The sequence below is a fragment of the Acyrthosiphon pisum genome, chromosome A1 (assembly GCF_005508785.2).
Source record: "Acyrthosiphon pisum isolate AL4f chromosome A1, pea_aphid_22Mar2018_4r6ur, whole genome shotgun sequence".
Taxonomy (NCBI): Eukaryota; Metazoa; Arthropoda; class Insecta; order Hemiptera; family Aphididae; genus Acyrthosiphon; species Acyrthosiphon pisum.
In genome coordinates, this window is record NC_042494.1 from 5,278,863 (window position 1) to 5,294,168 (window position 15,306).

Consider the following 15,306-nt stretch of genomic DNA (forward strand, 5'->3'; position numbering starts at 1 on the left):
GAATGTATTTTTATATAATATAAAATATGTGCTTCTGCAGGCGGCGTTTCGTGTATATCAACAGATCAACTAAATATGCAGATATAATAATTATATTGTTACGTATAAAATAATATTAACAATGCATTTTATTAACGTATAAAATTGCTGTTCTTAATATTATTATGAAGTATGAATAATTGTAATAATTTAATGTAACTATCGTAAACTAATATTATATTATTATTATTACGATTTACGAGTTTTTCGTGTAGATTATTACTACGATTTCTATCGCGCTCAGATACAAATGACAACAGTATAGTTTAATAATAATAATAATAATAATAATAATAATAAAAAAACAATATAAAACAATAAAACCTTATAATAATGTAGGTTAAAAAAATAAGTCAATAACTATTATAATAATAATAGGTAATACTGTTAAGACGTACCACTGCAACGATGGCGAAACGCGAGTACAATTAGAAATACTAGAACACTAAATAATAATATTTGATCGGCGTCTATAAAATATAATTCATTATAAGTTTAAAACTTAAATTATTTATTGTTATTATTATTATTACTATTATTGTGCGTTATTATACACATTCGTGATGAGATCTCGAGGCTGTTCGTTTTCAACCGATTATTATACACGAATATACATTTGAGCGGGAACGTATAGTTGTTATACATATTTGATATATTTATAATATATTATAACTTATACTATTATACGTGACATAAAACGAAATAACACTAATGAATAATGATAACATAATATTACAATACATTATTATGTAACAATAAATGAACACTACAAAGGCAGTGGGATACATGTTATAATATAAATATATCGTATATAAATATATATAATAATATGTTTCGTTTTTGATATAATATTTACGGTATAAATTACTGCACAGCAGCATTTTAGTTGGGTCGTTACAGTCAACATTTTCACAAATTATCGGACGCAATATAACATTAAAAAATATATAATATAACGTCGTGGTTATGTTCCAAGACAAACGTATGTATAAATATGATGTATTCTAATTTTTTTTCTACTGTTTTATTTCATGTTTGTCATCGTCGTGGTTGTTGTTATTAGTAAAAACTACAAGTTGATCTATTTCACGTAAGACACTCATTAACTGTTACGTTTTTGAAAATATTTATTTTACATTGTTTTAAGTCACTACGAATCAACATTTTTGTCTTTTCCTCATCGATTTTCAAACCAATTTTTCTCCCTTCCCTCAACAAGATGTATGCTGTATTCTCTAAATCATCATCCGGTTCAGCATTTTCAACTTTAAATACTTATAACTCATAGACTACTAGTCCAAAATCCGATCGTAATACGTCTAAGTACTCCAAAAAATATTTTGTTCTGGAATAAAGTATTAAAAATGCATGTTGTCCCTAAAAAAAATTAAAAATATATAAATTGATAACGATAAAAAATAGCAAGACAATTAATTTTATATAGAAATTAGACAATTGTTGTTATTTAATGAGTTAAAATTATGAAAAAAATTATTTTTAAAAACTATTATCGTTTTTTTAATAATATATTATAACGAGTCTTACGTTATCACTTATAGTGTATAGTTAAGTATGAGTTACGACGATGTTCAATAATTTTTATTTTATATTTTACAGTTAGATTAATTCAACAATTACATTGCCAGTTTTCGATGGCGTCACATCAAACACATCATATATATATACGGAAAATAATAATGGCGAGCACATGGCATAATAATTGTATAAAAATACCTACTTGTATAATATAAATTAATAGAAATCGAGATAAATCATAGCAGCCAGCACCTCGAAGGACGTATATCATAATTTTATATTATTATATATTATATTATATAGGTAGACTCCGGCGATATGATTGAGCGGAGACCTTTAACTTGAAATTTATTCAGATTTGGTCGTGATCTCGCGCGTCAAAATTATTGGTGATTGGAATGCCCGATCTAATTCTATTTCACGACATTCGCGTGCCGTTGTATTTTGTGTATAATAATATTATAATATATTAATACGGGCTAACGCCGCAGCCGTTTCCGGAGGAATTCTTAATCTGATGAAGTTTGTAAACTAATATAATAGACCGCGTACAACATTCTAATAAGTACGTGAATATAATAAAATATGACGCATAACATACTTATGATATCGGATTGGAACGAGGAATATGGGGCAGTCATCCATTCTATTTTTTCATTTCACGCGAATAATATATTATATATTTTGTGCGTCTGACGTGTCTTTATCATATTATTATAGTGTGGTACTTCTAATCCAGCTTGAATTAAGTCTCCCTTCTTTTAATAAGTAAATATTTATGCGTAATCCTTACGATTATATAATATCCTAATCAATAAGATATTTAAATATTCAGGTACGCACATTTTTTTTTAAACTTTTGCACCCCCCTCCTAATGTTTTCTGGATTCAAACACTGCTTCCGGTGTATTAAAGTACCAGGACATTATCGAATATTGTTTTAGCGCGTTCAATCGACAGTAATTGTGTGACGTTTCCGAACGTTCGTGAAAATAAAGTCCTATAGTCCGCTGCCTAATATCTACAGCTTAGGCACGCCATGGGGTATGCAGGGCATGCACTTGTATACCTTGCGGGCTAGCAAGATAATTTTTTTTTGGGGGCATATAAACAAAATCTCAAAATAACTCATGTTAGAAACAAAAAATAATATCTTAGTACGATCGATGTTTATGGCTTAATTATGTGAAAAGAATTATCAAATTATATTATATTCTTCTCAATAATCACGTCTTTATAAAAATATCATTTTATTTTTTAACATAAAAAAAATGTTGAAAAATCTATCATTTTCATTTTTCTAATAAGAAGCATATTATTGGAATAATAATGATGATGGTAAATATTTTTAAGGCGATGAAATTATGACCATTTATCTAGGGGCACTCTTCATCAGCCGCGTAAGTCTGCGCACACCTATGGTCCACAGTAACACATTATTATAGTATTATATATATATAATTGTGTAGATTATAGGTATACATCATAGTACAGTCTACAAATGATATTATGTTTACACGCAATATCTGCGGCTGCATGTGGGCGGGAAAGTGGTGTGGGCGTCGGAGGTCACACGAACGAGTTTTCGCATTTTGTCGAACAGAACTGCACCACGGAACCAGCCGACCCTTCGGCAACGTGTGTCTCCCTGACCGACGACGACTTGACGAGTCGGTTGGTGGGTGGATACAGCTGCTGTGTCGAGGGACGCTGCTGAACAGGTCGCTGCTGGACAGGTCGCCGCTGCTGAGCCGCGTGCTGCTGAAGCTGAGACCGCGCGGCGTGCACGTATATGGCGCCGATGGTTTTGCGGTTGCGGTCGCAGCGGCCGTTGTCGTTGTTGTTGTTGTTGGTCCGCTTGAACGCGGCCGCGGCCACGGTGCCGGCCCGGCCGCCGCGCAAGTACCTCACCGAGTTGCTGTAGTCGAATGCTTGGCAAATCTTGCCGGACAACAAGGCCCGGTAACCGTCTCGGAACCGGTGGTTGAAGATGGCGTACAGCAGCGGGTTGATGGACGAGTTGGCGGCGCCCAGCCACTGCGCGACCGGCAGAGAGGCGACCGTGTAGCTCTCGACGGCCGGCGGAAGTGGCCAGAACTTGATCAGCGAGAACGCCACGTAAAGTGGCAGCCACGATACCGCGAACAGCACCACCACGTACATGATCATGGTGATCACCTTCATCTTGGACCGCTGCACCATGTTGGCGCCGTTGTGCATCGGCTCGCCGGGCACCTTGCGGCGGCTCACCTTCTGCCAGATGAACATGTAGCACACGGCGATCACCGTCAGTGGCAGCACGTAGCACAGCAACAGGTTGGCCAGCACGAAGTACAGGTTGCCACTCTCCACGGTCGGCCATGACTCCAGGCAAATCTGCAAACACGCAAGCAAAATATTAATATTATTATTTATACCACTGTCTTGTTATAATTGTTATCTTCGAAGGTAAGTGTAAGTCGGTGAATAAATATTGAAAAAAAATACCCTATATGCAGAGTTAAGTACGTATAGTCTATTTATGGCTCGATATATTACTATGGTTTAGATTACCACGTCATGTTGTGTCGGTCTTACAAGTTTAGGCGTTAGCAATGATCCATTTTACTCTGTTATTTGAAAAATTAGAGTGAATTAACAAAAATAAAAATTATAGTTTATAAATGCTCATAGGCCAAAGCTTGTATTGTATAATTAAAATATGAATGAATGGCTCCGAGACGCCCTATAGAGATAATAATTTTACTTTTTTTCCATATAAATACTCAATAAGTTTTTATAAACAAATTTAAAAAAAGAAATGATCTTATGTGATTGAATAATTTGAATTGAATTCTTTAAGGTATAAAAAATTAAATGTTAGGACATATATAAATATTTTGATCTATATATTATAATATGCTAAACATTTGGTAAGCCAACTGTGAATACTGTCTTCCCAAGTGAAGCCGATTTTGGTCTCAAATGGTTTGTATTCAGTATTCTATTTTTTAAGCGGTCGAACCAGGGAAAAAAGCAGATTAGTCGTAAATTATGGCCTCCGAAAGCTTAGGCATACAATTAATACATTATTAATAATTGTTTAGAAATTAAAAACATGTTTTTATCAGAATGAAAAAAATGACTAAATAACATATTATACAATATTGTTAGTCAAATATTCATTATTCAAGCACTCCAAAATATTCACAAAATATTGTCATTTTCCAAATGCTGTGTGGGGTGATGCATAAGTCAAGAATTATTTATCTGTTTATTTTTGTTCAAAATATTTGTATGTAAAACAATATTCAATTATTTTTACTTAATTTAATTTTAGTATATATGTAATAAATATTAATACATATTATGTATTATTTATATAGTATTAACATAATTTCAACATTGTGTATTATTTTTTGATTGGGAGACGCTAAGTTATTATAAGAACTTGTACTACCTAGTTATTTTTTTTATCAACTATTTATGTTAAAGAATACAAAATAAACAATTATTTTTAAAATATTGACTTGTTCAGATAGATATTGCATACATTTGATCGTGATTTTTTTAATATCATGTTGTATTGAAAATTAAGCAATACACATAATTTTTTATTTTTCTGAAAGCATGTATGAACCAAGTTATATTATGTTATTTATGTTAAATACATACCAACTATTCAAACAAAATGAAAACGATTAGCACACACATCTCTTTGAGTGCATTAAATACGTAATATGTAACGAACGAACTCTGTATACTCTACTGCAGCTGCAGTTAAACTATTTATAATGGGATCGGAGAAAGAAACATAATATAGAGCTGATAGCTATTAAATAGTAGATATTAGTATAGTGTGCATAATAAATAAAATAGCGTATTATATATAACTATAAAATATATTCTGGTATCATAATACGAAATTGTAATATAAAACACTATATTGAAGTCTTGTAGTCACCCGCTTATATCGTAGACATTTCACCCATTATAATATCGTACTTCCTTCAAATTAGGGTTAATCTAAATATACATTATTCCCGAGGCTATGTACAGATTGTACACTGTATTATAATATACGAGTATATGTAGATAAAATTATAGTTATAACAAACATCGGTTTTTACTTATACTAACAGTATACTAACACAGTATACAAAACAATATTACGAAATATATAATTCTTTTTTTAAATGGATTTAATATTGCATTTTTTGTACAGCAGCCCTATAACAGTTACGACAATCAAAATTAAAGTGCGTAATTGTAATGCACGATAATTATTACAGAAAGTACTGAAAATATAATAAGTCTTTGGGTGGTTCATATTATTTGAAAGTCGACAACGGCCAGAAAAACGAACGCCAAATGTGAAACACGCAATCGACAAAATACCTATACCTACTTATAATATTATATTGTAATTAAGAACGTTTTATTATTCATTCTCTTGTCTGCTTCATTATTTAATAAATTATGACCTATTTTTAATAGCGGATATATATTTTTCATTTTCATACTACAAACATTATTATCGGTACATTTAAGCCACAGTAAATATTGTAATTCAACTAAAAATTATTATTTATTTAGGTACTTTCTATATAATATCGACCGCAGACGTTCACTCGACTTAATTACTTTTTTTCGCTGATTGTTGGAGGTTATGCAAATCGATGCAAAATAACGTGGCTCTTGAATATTGATAAAGTCCTCATTAAATCTGTGCATATCTATAGAAGGTGTGCGTTTCAAATAACTCACAAAATAACTCGAAATTCGAATCAAGGTTTTAAACACGAATTTAAACGTTCAAATTATAACAATCTCGAAGCGTGATTACAACGATTAATAATACAATTTGTGTACGTACCAAATCTACAGTTTAATAATCCAAACATAATTTTTTAGTCATAATTTTATTGATTTTTATTGGTCTAGAGCCCAGCAACTATGGTCATTGGCTCATGTAGGGGTTACGGTTGGTAGTGTTGGGACGGTTGGTATGGTTGGTTTGCAATACGTGTATATATGGGAAGGATTTGGACACCATATGAACCCGGGTGGTCACCCATCCGGGAACTAGTAGCAGCGGCCGTTGCTTACTCTCAATTAGTGTTTGAAATTTCAATGTATTTCATGAAATTTAAAAAAATGAAATATTTCGTGAATTATTTCATGAAATATTCTAATATGTGTGAAACATTTCAATAATCATTATTTTTGTAGTTTTGTCTTATAAAATATTAAATAATTAATCTAAATAAATTAAATACCTCATTAGTCATTGACACACATTTTTTTCTCAGTTTCAATGTATAATAATATGTTGTATTTTTTTACTGTACCTATTATTTGATGTAAAAATGTAAAATAAATAAGGAATAGGTAGGCATATTGTATATGTACCATATACGTGGTTACTTATATAGTTATATGTTAAAAATCAGATCAGAGTTTTCTTGATCATGAATCTTTATGACATTTATTTGTATAATTGGATATTAAAAAAACATAATAAAAACAAAATATATTTATGTCGAAAAGTATACCACGTGGTATTATCATTCACCTGAACAAATAAGTAAGAAAAACTTATCGAGTACCTACCTATAATTTTTTTTTTTACTTTTAAAAAATTGATTGACCTCGCATAGTTTAAGTATGTATACCTACAAGAGCCGATAGATAATAAAAATGAAGCTTGTTCTTTATGTTAGCTATAGTGTATGCTTTAAAATAAAATAAAATGTGATGTTGGTATCTACATAAAACCCCCAAAAAAATGTAACCTGATTGTCGCTGCCTTCCTCCATGGGCTGAAGGTCGAAGTATATTGCCCACGGCATGGTTATGGTGAGTGAAATAATCCATATGATGACCACGACCCGCTTACAGACGCCTTTACCCACCGGACTCATGGGGTAGCAAATGGACAAGCATCTTTCCACGGATATGGCCATCAACGTGTTTATCGAAGCGTTCACGGACACCCCTTGAAAGTACGGCACGAGTTTGCATATGACCAGTCCCAATCGCCACTCTGCAAAACCACACGTGATAAAATAGTTTGACGACGATACATTATACATTCAATTTATTGATACATATTATTGTCACATATTGTTTAAGCACTTCCATCCAGTTCAAGAAAACTGCTTCGTCTTTAGAGGGGTTTTTTTTTACTACCTATCGTTATTTTATACTTTCCCATAGCACTATTAAAAAAATCTTTCCCGAATAAATTTATTTTCTAATTCATTTTTCGAGATGAATATTGTTTTTCTCTTTTCGTTGTATTCATTATTATCACTATGATATACGACCAAAGAATACTACGAAAATAATATTATAATAGCGAGGAACCCTATGTATAAGAGATTAAATTAATATACATTTTAATTTCCCTTTCGTTGTATGGACCTGCGATAGTATATACCTTATACCTATACCCCATATATATTTATTTGAACGTAAAAAATAAAATTTATACAAATTAAAACCGCATAAATAATGTACATTTAAAGATTACATAGCTGGTGTTATATTATACGTGGCTGTCATGCAATAATAATAATTTAAACAAGTAAAGTTCTGGTTTGGAAAACTGCACGTACGCTTTACAGAGATTTTCTTCACTGCAAACAACACGTCATCAATATCCCGAAATGCAATTTCAATATATGTACACTCGAGTGTGTTAAGAGAGTACACATCGCGATCGATATTTCTATTCCGTACACGTTCAAGACAAATTTACAGTTTGTGCACTGCATTTTTATACCCTTAACCTTGACCTAAAAAAAAGACTTCATTGTAAAAATAGAATGCGCTTTCATTCGCGAAATTAGAAATTTCCATTTTCCTCTTCTCATTTCACGCTTGTGAATCGCTAAACGGAGCGTTTCGAGTTGTTGACTAACTTTAAAAACAATTTTTTAACTTTTATCCCTTGAAAAATGTCTATGTTTTTTGTTTTAAATTTTGTATTTCTTTTTTAACACCGATAATATTATAATATTATATTTTAAATATATTTCAACTAACAACATTATACATTTTAAACAAAAATTGTTGAAACCGTAGTAAAATATTTCGTTCAAAAATTTAGAGGTATTATACTCTAATAATAATAAAGTCAATAAATATTGTGAAAAACTAGATTTAATTATAATAGAGAATATTTACACTGATTTTTGCATGCAAACTGTGTTGTAAATCAATTTATCAGCAAACAGTCTCTGGCGTGATTATTAACCCTACCTGTATTTTGCTTTACAGGTACTTACCTAAACTGTGGCAGCGTTATTAAAGACTTGAGAAGGTTTTTTTTTTTTTATAAACTATCTATTATAGTTAGATAATATTTGGATTTATAATATACATGGTATTATACACTCTTAAAATTATTTTATACAGGTTGTATAAAAAAAAGAAAATATATTTAATCAATATTATTAGGAATGTATTTTGATATTTAAAAATATAATTCTCTATGAATTTTAACTACATTATTTTAAATTTAAATTGTTTCTTGTCCCTATAGGTAATTAAGAATTGGTAGCGTGACTTTAAGTATTATTTTACTCTAAAATAATTCTTGTACTATTGTGGTTTTTAAAATGTATTCTGGAATTGTTAAGCTACTATAAAATTAGTTATAATTTACTATAGTCTTACAACCTGTGTACAATTTCCGGTAATTCAAAGTAATGCCGGGTTCTATATGGTTTAATACTGTACTTTGCAAAAAAAAAAAAAAACCATATTCTCAAATCTCAAATTATAGTACTTTCTCGAGTACTAAACTACCGAAACGGCTAATTTATAAGATTGTATGCGTAATGCGTATATAATAATATGGCATGTCAGGAAATGACAAATTTTTTACGAATTTCTTGTAATTTCGTGTTACGTGGCGTGTTCGAGGCACAATAATTATGACGATACTGTAACAGTTTGAATATCCAAGGTCATGATTTCTGAACATTTGAATCCGATAAATGTGTCAATATGGCAGCACGGACTTGTATGTCTAATATTCTCAGCAGTTTTAGACGATCACTGGACACTGATACATATTATACAATACTAAAGTATTTAGATCATCCACACGTGACGAACACAATATGCTATAATAATAATAATTATCATTATACTGTATATTATATTATATAATTAGATTAGTTCCCAAACTTTTTTGTATCGCCACACATTATTATTACTTATTATAAATCGTAGCGCATTACTTTGCATTGACATTGTCTATTTGCCGAAAATAAGTACTTTACGACAGGGAAAAAGTTTAAGTTTTCACGGCACACCATTGGTCGCTTAACACTGTGCATTATAATATCGTTAAAGTGTTAAAATACTAATGAAAACAATGATTTACTAGAAAATGTATACAGTGATCGGTAAATCGCATTTGCGCAGTGGTCAATAGCGATGTGCTTATAATAATAATATATACAAAATAAATAGTTGCGGGTGGCATTCATTCTACCTAATGCCCCCGGGAAGTGGGATGGACAGAACTTTCGGATACAGTTTGCGTTTCCGATTGCTGTTATTGTATTCTCGTTTTTGAAGTTATAAGCGCTCCATGCCACATACTACCATAATATAATAATAATATAGGTATGCGTGTTGGCCCTACGATTGCATGCGTTCGTTATCGGGTATTCAACGCACAAACGTAGCTAAATTGCCTATACGGTGCGCCGTCTTATTTCGCCAAGTGAGTGCACGTCTCTGGGCTAACTTACCGGTATGATATTATTATTATTTTTAGGACGATATGTCGTCAATAACGATAAATAATCTATCCCATGACTGTGGTTGGGAAAAATTGGTGGATTTTTTCGTTTTATAAACCACGTCTAACGATGTCAAAATATATTGTATTTTTTAATATTAATTATTACGGGCCTCGCAATCGTGATAACGTGTATTATAATACCGCATAATATGATATTGTTTGGTGGCGTAAGTACTTCAATAAAATGTTGTGATTATTATCATTATTTGAAAACCGGACCGGAGCGCGAAAATGTAGGCGTATTTTTGGTCCACGAAATGCTATACAATATATTATTATTATAATATATCGCCGTATTTTATAATACCCGTGAGCGGATAAGATTATTTTGTATTTGGTAAACGAAAAAACGTCGTCACGCGATACCGCAAAACTCTTATAATAATAATAATTATAGCGATTTATGTGCGTACACGCATTTACTACTGTTTTTAGGAACGCAAACGTTATTATTATCATACTGTTTGAAAGCAGCGACGGGAATTGTAGATTATTATAATGATGCGTAGACATTAAACTGTGATTATTTTTGCGGTACCGACTGTAAAAACTGTTTTTTTTTGTGATTTGGATGAAGTGAAAGCAAGTGTGACGAATGCGTTAGATAAAAAATAAAATTCACTCAAGGAACCTACAAAATATTATTGACGTCAATGCTGATAGCCACCAAGTGATTCTCGTCGATCGGGTTCGACAAACTACGTAATAAACTCACTAAATTGTATAGCTCAAAGTGTCCGTTACTCTGATCATCGAGTAAGTGTCGCACATCGATATAATATTAAATTATACACAATCTTGTAAGTTAGAGATGTTCAAGAATTATGTAATGCGCATGTTATTGAATCAAATAGCAGTGGTTCGGGAGTAGCGCACTACTTTAGCTGTAGCGATTACACAGTGTCGTTACAATATATGCATGTAGCGAAATACTACAGCGCGCTAGAAATTTACGGTTAGCGTAGCGAAAATTTTCATTATTTTATCGTTACTTCTATAACGTATCTCATGATAATTAAAATATTATGATGTATGTTTATTTATTTAACTAATATGACTAGATGAGTGTATTTTTGAATTTTTCTGGTTGAACTCATACCGCTCTAATCAGTAATCATAGATTATGGATAAGACTATAATCATAAGATAATTATTACAATGTTATATTTTATATTATTGAATACAGAACCATAAATAATAATAAAATTAATATATTAGTATTTTATTTTCACTATTTTTATTTTCGGCATTCGGCATTTTATGTGTTTTTTTTAAGTATTAAATTTTATATGTAAAAAACAGTATTTTAGATTCTATGTATCATTGAATTCAGATTTAACACTTCCATCAAGATTGTCTACACAACGACGAGGTTCACTTGACACTTATACTATACAACGGAGCGAAAGATGTTCTTGATCCATGCTTGCCATCAACTTAAACTTTAACTTAAAAAAAAGTTTGGTAAATCAAAATTCATTGTAATCACTAATCCTCTTGCTGTATGAAATCCTTTCTCCCAGTGACCGAATGTCTAATCAGTACAAACTACTAATTGGCAATTTTTAATAAAACGTTTGTCTGTTTTGAGTTTTGTTACAAAAATACATGAGATACATTGAATAAACCTGCCTTCCGAATTTACAATAAAATAGTGGTAGGCATTAACAAATAATGACCAAGTAATCAAGTGAATATCTAAATAAATCAAAATATTGTTTTTAAAAAATGTAGTGAAAAAGTAGCGCACTACATTTAAACAATAGCATTAGAAATAGCACACTACATTTAAAAAAAGTAGCTTTAGCGATAGCGAGCTACTTTTTGGGGGGGGAGTAGCAGTAGCGTTAGCGTGCTACAAAAAAACAATAGCTTCCAGACCACGAATCACTGCAAATATGTATTTGCTCATTTATTTAATCATGTTTCCTCATTACAAATAATTAATGGGCTTCGCCGAGAAAAACTAGTGTTGGGAGGCTCACGGTATTAAATATTGTTGCGTACATGTTAGGTCATATTATAAATAGTCATAAATGAATCACATACAATTTCATAATAATAAATAAAATCGAAACTTCAAGATAAATAATTAAAAACTTTTAACTAAATACAGAAAGCAATACAAATGAAGGAAAAAAACAAACGTGCACTTATAGAATGACTGTGATAAAATAAAACATTTAATGTTCAACGAAATCGTAAAGAAATTAAATAAATGATAATAATTGTTTTATACTTCGTAGCGATGTAACGTTGTATACAGTTATCTAGAGATTTTTTTTTTGTTGTACGGTATAAATATATAGTAACAACATATTATATTGTAATTTACGAATCGAACGAAATACTATAATATATCATAATGTTATGTACAATTTAGTGTGTTTTCACAACAACAACAGCAACAAACAAAAAATAACAAGAAGCTTTTCTCGCACAGAGCGGAAACGTCAATTCGGATTGTATTTAATAATTTAACCCGTCTATATAATATTAATATATTATAAAATGTACATATAATATAGCCATTTATTATAAAAAAACACACTTTGAGAAACAGTTTTTTTTTATCTCATCAAATTTATACACTCGTGATGATTCATATTTTATGAACACTGGTAATACCGACATTTAGGATACATATTCCTGTTGCTATTTTGGAAAATATAATATAACGAAACATAATCAAGAACAAAATATCACTATTTATACAAACATACCACGCTGGCTTGTCATAAATCATCAGATTTAAACATATTTTATAACACTTTATTTATCTTACTTTTATTCCGTTTAATCATAAAGCATAATAGTTTTAATTTTATAAAAGGAAATATTAAGCTGTTTGAGTAATACGTTTTGGACACAAATTTGTGTATGATATCAGAGATGAAATGAGAATCGCGTTGACTATCAGTGTTATTATAGAAAATGTTTTTTTAAAATTAGTTTTTCTATCCTTTTATTAGTAAAGTTAAGTATTAATATGTAGTTTTACTTAAATACAAAGTGAATCAGCAGTATTTAAAATAATATAAAACAATGGTTTTCAGAATTATATCTAAATATTAATAATATTTTATTTGTCACACAAATTAATTTAATTAACACATAATAATATAACTCATCAATAATTTAACATTACGTTTAACCGTCACACATCAAAGACGAACGAATTCCACCAAAATTGCCATATATAAGGATGTGACAAAATTGACACAGAAGCCAGTGTCTCAATAAGAAGCCTCAAGATACGACAGTATGCGCTTATATTTTATATATATTAAATATATTTGTGACATTTGAACAAATACACTCAAACTTGTATATATATTTAGTCGTTTCAACATCCGGTATGATCTTTTGTTTACTTATCTTGTACTTCTCACCAAATCAACTTGTTAGTTATATCCTTCCATGAAACTTAAAACTGTTCACCATGCATAATACATATTAATCGTATCATTATAAAGGAGCCGTTCGCAGTATAGATTACGTTCGAGTAATAATCAATGTCCATAAAATAAGTATTGCATAATACTTAATAATAATTATTAATATGTCCACAGTGTGTTGGCAACGTCAAACGTGATAACTTCTAAAGTCTAGCAGCATACAGGTAGAAAAATTATAAAGCAGCAGTTCGCAGGTTAAATTAAGTTCGAGGAGTTATCAATGTTCGTAAACGGAGGTATATGGTAGCCTCTAAAGACTAATAGTACCTAGTCAGAAATTCCACATACATAATATTTAAACAACGAGCATCATTTTGAGTACTTTGTAACTTAGGTTATGTTCATCGTTCGAATAATATCAATATTATACATAGAACTCAGGATAATGTTATCTCTTCATATGCTTAGTGTTATATATATAATTAAAAACACATAATATATACGTATACACGTCACAGTGACACCAAGCATTGAACTCAACCTCGTATCAAATACAACTTCATATTCAGGAAAGTGAATTATAATATTTCATAATACACTTTTACAATATATACATTATAGATAAAAAAATATAATTAAGTAATAAAATAATAAATATTATACGTAAACCTTTTAGACTAATTAAATAAAATCACTAATCGACCTTCAATAATATCAGAACGCGTAAACACCTATGCACATCCATAGTATATTATATAATATCTTATTATTACATAAACAAATACTAATTTATTATATCGTTTAATACATGATATTATAGTGCAGGGGTCATCGTGGCGTCTCACTCTTAGAAGGACCATAGTCGGTCTTCCCGTTCATAACATATTTTTGCGTATATTAATTCACAGTATCCCTATTATATTACCATTCAGTATTCTTTAACTCTTACTTTTTATTTTCCCTTTGTCTTTTTACATTTTTATTCTATTATATTATAATTAGTAAAATTAAGCTAATAATCATATTATTATACCATAGCTTACGAAACTGAACAGTCCGTACAACGATACCATTAAAAAACCAAACGTTTTCATAAATAACCCGTGAATACAATACTGCACAGAGTGCTTTATTATACACAATAAGATATTATACTTCATTATTATTTTGTAGTCCACCTGTTGTGGCATCTGAACGGTATCGATTTCTTTTTTCTCGTTATCGACGAGATAGAAAACTTCGTTTTTTTATTTTTTAGGTAAACAAGACTTGTTCTTGTTTGGCATGTCTGTTTTAAATATAACGTGTTATATCTATAATAAATCATATACAAGATGATTCACCAAAAATGATTACTCCCTCTTTTACACTTATTGAAAACCTGATTTTTTGAATTTTTAAAAATTATATTTTCTAATTATTGAGATTTTTTAAGCTTCTTACAAAGTGTCCTGTGCTTATACATACTTATAGTAGTACAAAAAAAAAATTTAGTCTATACGATACCCTCTTTTATTTTATCGATCACAA

General features: G+C 30.4%; 2 protein-coding genes across 2 annotated transcripts in view; one reads left to right on the forward strand and one right to left on the reverse strand.

Annotated features, from left to right (window-relative positions):
• LOC100570021 (neuropeptide SIFamide receptor-like) overlaps positions 1 to 15,306 on the forward strand; it is a 91,166-nt gene that overhangs the window by 35,857 nt on the left and 40,003 nt on the right. The window lies entirely within an intron of this gene.
• Positions 3,145 to 7,649, reverse strand: LOC100159289 (neuropeptide FF receptor 2-like). The gene is made up of 2 exons (NM_001326621.1): positions 7,350 to 7,649; positions 3,145 to 3,951 (listed from the first exon to the last, which is right to left on the reverse strand). Exons 1-2 carry the CDS (start codon positions 7,647 to 7,649, stop codon positions 3,145 to 3,147), a joined length of 1,107 nt encoding a protein of 368 aa, NP_001313550.1.

What these genes read in the sequence shown, in the direction of transcription:
- LOC100159289 (NM_001326621.1), bottom strand. Translation starts at nt 7,649, where the DNA reads ATGTATAATGTATCGTCGTCAAACTATTTTATCACGTGTGGTTTTGCA. An exon ending in AGGAAGGCAGCGACAATCAG is followed by an intron (nt 3,952 to 7,349) that starts GTTACATTTTTT and finishes GCGTGTTTGCAG; the next exon opens with ATTTGCCTGGAGTCATGGCC.